The 7,673-nt window shown below is 41.3% G+C and overlaps 1 protein-coding gene across 1 annotated transcript; it reads left to right on the top strand.

Moving 5' to 3' along the window:
* Positions 1-4,317: 4,317 nt before the first annotated feature.
* Positions 4,318-5,477, top strand: FOXR2 (forkhead box R2). The gene is given in 2 exon segments (XM_004391227.2): positions 4,318-5,164; positions 5,166-5,477. Coding segments are annotated over 2 exon segments (957 nt in total). The 5' UTR covers positions 4,318-4,519.
* Positions 5,478-7,673: the final 2,196 nt, after the last annotated feature.

The raw sequence follows: 7,673 nt of genomic DNA, 5'->3' as shown, positions 1-7,673 counted from the left end.
GAGATTGTTAACCATTGTCATAGGGCAACATGTGTAGTAACTGTTAAATAAGAAACTATTGTGTTCTGTAAGCCTTCATCTTAAGTGAGAATAACAGCACAATTGGAAGAGCGTACTCAATTTCACTGAACTGTGCATGTAGAAATTTTTGAAATGGTGTATCTTTGGCTATGTGTATTTTCACCAAAAAAAAAAAAATTTGAGAAGTTAAAGGGTTGATATGTTGTGGGGTTGTTAACCAATGTCATAAAACAACATGTGTACTTCTGTTTCATGAGAAAATATTTGTTCTGTAATCCTTCACCTGAAGTACAATTAAAAAAAAAAAAGGATTTATTGCATTGGGCACATCTGTTGAAAGAGACCTCTTTAAAATGTTAAAAAGCAAAGCTGTCATTTTTGAGGACTAAGTTGAGCCTGATCCAAGCCATGGTATTTTCAGTCTCCTCATGTGCATGCGAAAGCTGGACGATGAATAAGAAAGATCAAAGAAGAGTTGATGCATTTGAATTATAGTATTGGCAACGAATGTTGAATATACCATGGACTGCTAGAAGAATGAATAGATCTGTCTTGGAAGAAGTACAGCCAGGATGCTCCTTGGAAGCGAGGATGGTGAGACTTCATCTCATATACTTTGGACAGGTTATCAGGAGGGACCAGTCCCTGACAAAAACATCATGCTTGGTAAAGTAGAGGGTCAGTGAAAAAGAGGAAGACCCTCAATGAGATGGATTGACACAGTGGCTGCAACAATGGACTCAAACATAGCAAGGACTGCGAGGATGGCTCAGGACTGGGCAGTGTTTTTTTCTATTGTACTATGAGTTGGAACTGACTCCATGGCACCTAACAACACCACAACACCACCTTCTCTGAATTGAGACAGCTCCAGGATGGGGCAAATGGTTTGGAAAACAAAGTTCAGGCTGAATGGCATGCTCCCTTATCAGGCACCCATGGGCATCACACAGTCTACACAACAATACATAGCAGCCATTAATGTGGTACCTGTTTTTCTGGAACCACATATAGCTTACTCATTGTTCCTCATATTTATTCTTTCTTGCTTACCCACTGATAGACACAAGTACATAGCTAAACTTTATAAATAGACATATACTTTAAATGAACCCCATTAAGTTGACTTTCCATCCTTTTAACACTGTACCTGACATTCTTGAAAGCATTCGTGGTTTGTAGCAACAAGAAGATTAGACAAGTCTGACTTTTTCCTCCCCCAAAACATCTATCAGCTTCCCTCCTTACCCATTCTTTTAGCAAAGACCAAAATATGGGCATAGGAGTGCTTTTGAAAATTGATGGCAGGTGTCATGGATTGAATTGTGTCCCCCAAAAATGTCGACTTGGCTAGGTCATGATTCCCAGTATTGTATCCTACCATTTTATCATCTGATGTGATTTCCCTATGTGTTGTAAATGCTATCACTGTGAAGTAATAAAATGGATTAACGGCAGTTACATTGCTGAGGTCTACAAGATTAGATAGTGTCTTAAGCCAATCTATTTTGAGATATAAAAGAGAAAAGTGAGCAGAGAGAGATGGGACCTCATACCACCAAGAAAGCAGTTCTGGGAGCAGAGCGTGTCCTTTGGATCTGAGGTTCCTGCGCTGAGATGCTCGCAGACCAAGGAAAGACTGATGACAAGGACCTTGCTCCAGAGCCAACAGAGAAAGCCTTCCCCTGGAGCCCATGCCTTGAATTTGGACTTGTAGCCTACTGGACTGTGAGAGAATAAATTTCTCTTTGTTGAAGCTGTCCACTTGTGGTATTTCTGTTATAGTAGCACTAGATGACTAAGCAGGCAAAAGCGCTGCTTTTACTGCTGCTACCACTGGATCATTATTGTGTGTGTGTTTGTGTGTGAAGAGAGGGAGTGAGTGTAAGCATGCACAGGAAAAGTATTTTTTTCTAAGGTTATTTTGAGTTCCCACTTTTTCCAATTTAACTTATTATGTTGTATTCTACTTTGTTTATAACAAGTGTTTTCATCAGTCATTAACACTTTTGCCTATATTGACACTTGCGATGGGTGGAAGCCTGGGACACAAGATACCTACAAATACGAGTTTAAGTATTTTTCCATAGAATGTGTTAAGTGCTCCTGCCTCCTTTTATGGAACACATTTAAGAGACAAGGTAGCAGATACCTGTCTGACATATGCTGGCCTGTTCCCCATGTCTCTGCCCCTGGGTAACATGTCATTGAGCCTCAGATCAAGCAAAACCTACAGGAAGCACTTCTTATTCCTATTATCTAGGTTCAGTTTTCCCTCCCTGTTCTCTTCTAGCACAGTGTCTTTCATCACATTGTATTTTAATTTCTCTTTTTTTGTCTGTCTTCTCCTGTTATGCTGTGATATCCTCTTGGGTTGTGTCTTACTCATCTCAGTATATACCAGGCCTGTTATACTCTGCTTGGAACAAGGTAGACACTCAATGCCTATAAATTAAATGACTTAATGAAGTTCGAAGTTCAAAATATGAAATACACAGCCATGACCTGGTTTTACCATCCAATCCCTAAGGATTAGACTGTGTTGCCTGGTTCCCTGTTGAAGATGGAAGATAAATTCTATAATACTAGCTCCCCCATGTGTGGGCTAAAATGCTTCTAGGCGCTCTGGAGTCGGCATAATAAACTGAATCTTTATGGTCAGTTTCCTGCTTTGCCCAGGTCATAGTAAAGCTGTTGCCTCACTGTCAAGGGGATCCATTATTTCCCTATGGGGGGAGTGGTGGAAGAAGCATTTTTTTAGAGAAGGCCTCCTTGAGCAGATGTTATCCAAGTCAAGGCAGTTGGGCTGTTAGGCCATTCCATGCAGAGGTGGCACTTGAGCAAGGAGACATAGACAAAAGACATGCGGGGTACGAGAGGTGGTAATCCGAACAGTTCAGTGTTCCAGGATATGAAATATGAAGCATGGAAGCTAAGGTAATAAATTAGTCTAAAAAGGTAAGCAGAGATGGGATCCTTGAGGGCCTTTTATGCTGCATTAAGCCATGGGTTTTGTGTTGGATTATAGAGACAGAAGAGTTTTGTGTTATAGGTAAAAATACATGCTCTGCAGCCAGGCTGCCTGGGTTTGAAACTCATCTCTCTCGTACTAGCTGTGTAACTTAGGCTTCTTTGTACCTTATGGTTTTTCCTCTGTGAAAATAATGTGTCTGTACTTCATAGTGTTGCTTTCAGGATTAGTGAGTTAAATCACATAGAGTTTTTAGAGCACTCGATATTGTTATTATCTATTTATATTTGTACAGTATAAAGACCACTCTGGTAGCCTATATGGAGAATGATTTTGCATAGACTAGAACTTGAGGGTGGGGAAACTACAGATCAGTTCCCTCTGCCCACCCCCCACTGCTCCCATTGTCATTTGCTGGATATGTTTGAGGCATAGTCCTATGTAGTGATTTTAATGAAATCTGATCATAAATGGGCAGGTTACAGACTGGATTAAATGAAATCTTTCCATTTTGTTTTTCCTAAGAATGTCGTTGGGAGGAACTTAGGGGAAAGACAAACTCTGGCACTTTCAGGACCTTGTGTGGCATGGCTAAACTTTGGTCCTACTGTCTTCAGAGTGCAGTTCAAAAATCAGTTCCTAAGGTGACCCGGGAAGAGGGAAGTCAGCTGTTTCCCAGGACAGGATTGAAAATAACAGCAAGGTTAGTTTCTAGTATTGGTTTGAGACTGACGGAGGCCATCTTCTGACAGTTACTACCTTACTCTAAAACTCAGGTTACAGACACTGCTGCCGCCTTTATATATTGAATGTGTCAAGAGGCAGTGTGGTATAGTGAAAGGATCAGAAGACCTGGGCCGTAGATCTAGTTCTGCTCCTTAGTTAGTTATGTAATCTTAAATAAGTTACTTTAGTTCTGTAAATCTCAGTTAATTTATCTGTAATATGGGGTTAATAACACCCACTATGTTATCTTGCAGGGCTGTCATGAAAATCAGCTGAGATCATCTATGTGAAAGCACTTGACAAAAGTTAAAAAGGCACTTTAAAAGTAAAATGATGTTTACTAAACCATTTAAGGATGACTCGGAGATATGAGATCTGTACATGTGTTTGTCCCTTCATTAAATGAACCCAGCAAGATTTGAAGGGTATGCCAGATAATCATCTGTTATACAAGTCACTTTAGTTTGCATATAATTCAAAGTTTGCAGGTCTTCACCTGGAGACTTTCTACTTCTGCTTCCGGTGAAAGCTCAGGAATTCCACGTTGGACTTTTTTTCTGCCAAAAAGCTGCTTTTAGTTACTTCCCTGCTCTGCTCCAGAAGGCTGAGATTTCTCAAAGTCTGACCACTTAATAACTGAGGCGTTGGTACTCATTTAGCCAGTACTTCTAGCAGGCCTCCTAATAAGCTCCCTAGATGAAATAGATCGCATCAAAATCAGTGCCCCAGCAAACGTTTTGAAAAGTGTCTCAGAGATCTCTGTCCTCTTGGAAGTCTCCCCCACCCATCTCTCCACTAAACATGGACCTAAAACTAAAAAATCCCGAGTTCTGGTACAGTCTCCATGGCCAGGTCCCAGGGCTGCTTGACTGGGACATGGAGAATGAGTTCTTCTTGCCCCGCACCACAGATCAGTGCTCCTTGGCTGAGCAGAACCTTACCAAATACAGACTCCGAATAATGGAGTCCCCAAAGCTGCCTCTGGAGAGGAAACTCAATCCTGACAAGGATGGTCCTGACTATGAACCCAATCTGTGGATGTGGGTGAACACCAACATCGTGTGCTCCCTAGGTGGCGAGGAGGCCCCAAAGCCCAGTAAAAAGAAGGGTCTGGCAAGCATGCCTCTCTCTTCTCAGCCACCACTGAAGGATGAAGAGTCTAACTGCTCAGAGGCCACAGTGGTGGAATCCCTGCCATCTTCCTCCAGCGAGCAATCTCCCCCACAGAAGCAATTGGCTTCTTCTCCCAGTGACTGGGAGCTTATGGAAGAGGAGGCTGAGGAACAATATGACAACTCCTCTGTGGCTCTCCAGTACCCTAAGAAAGGGGAGTGTTTCCAGAGCCAGAAGCTATGGCAAACCAACAGCCAGGAGAGGAGGTCCTGGCCTTGGCTCCCACTCCATTACAGCCACATAATTGCCTTGGCATTAAGAAACAGCCCCCCCCCCCCCTTGGGGCCTCAATGTGCAAGAAGTCTACAATTTCACCCGACAGCATTTCTCCCTTTTCTGGACAGCTCCAGATGGCTGGAAGAACACAATCTACCACAATCTCTGTTTCCTGGGCAGCTATGAGAAGGTACTGGTCAGCCTTCCGGATGGGACCAATTCAAGGCCTCAGTCTTGCCTCTGGAGGCTCACTGAGGAGGGACACCTCCACTTTCAGGAGAAGACCCATGCCTTAGCCTCCGCTAGGAGGGAGAGCATCCAACAGTGCATGAGCCAGCCAGATGTGATGACCTCCCTCTTTGACCTTTGAACTACCACTGCTCCCTTTCTGGAACACTGCCTTTACTGTGCTTACCCATGCCCCAACTGACCTTCATTTATTCCTAAACCTACCCTGTCTGGTTGGTACCATGCCTGTGTAACTACTGCTGTAAGAATGGTATTAATAAAGTGTGAGGTGGGCACAGAGGAAGTGGAGCTTAAATTCAAGTGGGGAATCATGGAAAATTACATGAGCAAGGTGGCAGTTATTCTGCATTTTGAGCAGAGGGACGAAATCCGAAGAACAATAGCATGGAAGCTAAGGAGAGAAGGACATGTTTTATGAAAAAAGGAGTTCTGTCTACTGGAGAGTATGCTCACCTAAGGGAATGGTGGTGTATAAAGCATAAAATGCATGATGGAACCAGGCCATGGACAGCCTCGAATGCCATGTGAAGATTTATATGCATAAAGAGAACTGGGCTTATGTCCAAAACCTGTATTCAATTTTTTCCCCTCTACTTTCATCAGCCATAGGTCCTTTTTAAAGTGCCCATTTTACTCCTCAGGGCCTCACTTTTCTGTTTCTGGTCCTGGACTTCTCAGCTTTTTCCTGTTGCCAGCCAATTCCATTACTGACAAATAATTCCAAGCAACTACTTTTAGTTTGGAGTCCCTGGGTGGTGCAATCGGTTAGGCACTTGAGTACTAGCCAAAAGGTTGGTGGTTCAAATCCACCCTGAGGCACCTCAGAAGACAGGCCTGGCAATCTGCTTCTAAAAGGTCACAGCCTTGAAAACCCTAGGGAAAACTTCTACCCTGCACAAATGGAGTTGCCATGAGTCGGAATCAACTCGACAGCAACTAACAACAACTTTTAGTATGGATATTGAAAGACGTTGAATTGCTCTCTCATCGTGCCTATATTAACCCCAAGCCTTTTGATGGCAAAGTTTGGTTTCCATTCTTTCATTCATCAAACCTTTACTGAGGAAATACCAATGTGTCAAGGTCTGTCTCAGGTGCTAAGGATAAAAAGCTGGCAGTTCAGTGAGAGATAGACACATAAACATATTTATAATGCGAATGTGATAAAAACAGATGTATGAAATTGCCATGGAAATGGGGAGAGTAATTCTTCCTGGGGAAGACAGGAAAGACATTGAAAAGGAAGTAACTTTTGAGCTAGTTTAGTATAATAAATAGGGATTTGCTGAACAGATAACTGGAGAAAAGACATTACAGAGGCAACAGTGTAAACAAAGTGAATGGAGTATTTGGCGAAATGGTAGGCAGTTCCGTGTGACTTAGCTACGTTGGGGTGAGAGTGGTAGGAAAAGTAGGCAAAATGCTTTTCATGTACTGCTTAGGAGTTTGGACTTTATCCTATGGGCAATTGAAAACCAAGAGACACTGGAAGTGTTTTGCTAAAAACAAACAACAAAAACAAACACTTCAACATTTTGTTTTCTTAATTCAAAATTCTCTTTAACATCGTTTCTATTCAAATAAGATTTTCTGTGTTAAACATTAGTATATTATAAAGAAATTTCCAGGAGAAAAGATATATAAGTATCCATCTAGTTGAAAAACCTTCAATAATGTTGGTACAAAAATGCATTGTAAAATACAAAAGCAATTAATTCAATATAATTGTAAATCAGTTTAAATTTTTTTACACTGTTCTATTACAGCGCATACAAAACTGTATATTTAGATTGAACTGTAAAAGCAACATATGCAAACAGTATTCCTTGAAAAAAATAATTGTAGATACTGCTTCTGTTTCATAAGGCAAACACAGACCAAGCTGACAGAATACTTTGGAATTAATAAAATATTCTGGTATAAGTATTCAACATTTGCTTCTCTCCCTTTTTTTAAATGAATACTTGGTAGAGAAACAGCCTGTTGTCAAATTAACAAGACTATTTTATCACAAACTACATTTATAATAAATATAATATATCCACTCTGTAAATTTTCAAAACAGTTCAGACTTTCATTTTCAGAACTGGACCTGATTTTTCTACTGCAGTCTAGCATCTCTCAGGTTTGAAACTCTCTATTCATTTTTTTTCTGATTCTTCTGGTTGCAGGGAAAAAGCAGTGGGTGGGCATGGCACTCTTCCAGTCATCTCAGATGATTCAAGTGAATGCAGATTTTTCTCTGGAGGATTTTCTTGCTCCTACTTTTTCTCCTTTCCCAGTATTCTCACCAGTACCGCAAGTGGCTTCTTCATGG

The sequence above is a fragment of the Trichechus manatus genome, unplaced genomic scaffold (genome assembly GCF_000243295.1).
Source record: "Trichechus manatus latirostris isolate Lorelei unplaced genomic scaffold, TriManLat1.0 scaffold00284, whole genome shotgun sequence".
Classification (NCBI taxonomy): domain Eukaryota; kingdom Metazoa; phylum Chordata; class Mammalia; order Sirenia; family Trichechidae; genus Trichechus; species Trichechus manatus.
This window is presented reverse-complemented; position numbering and strand designations above follow the sequence as displayed.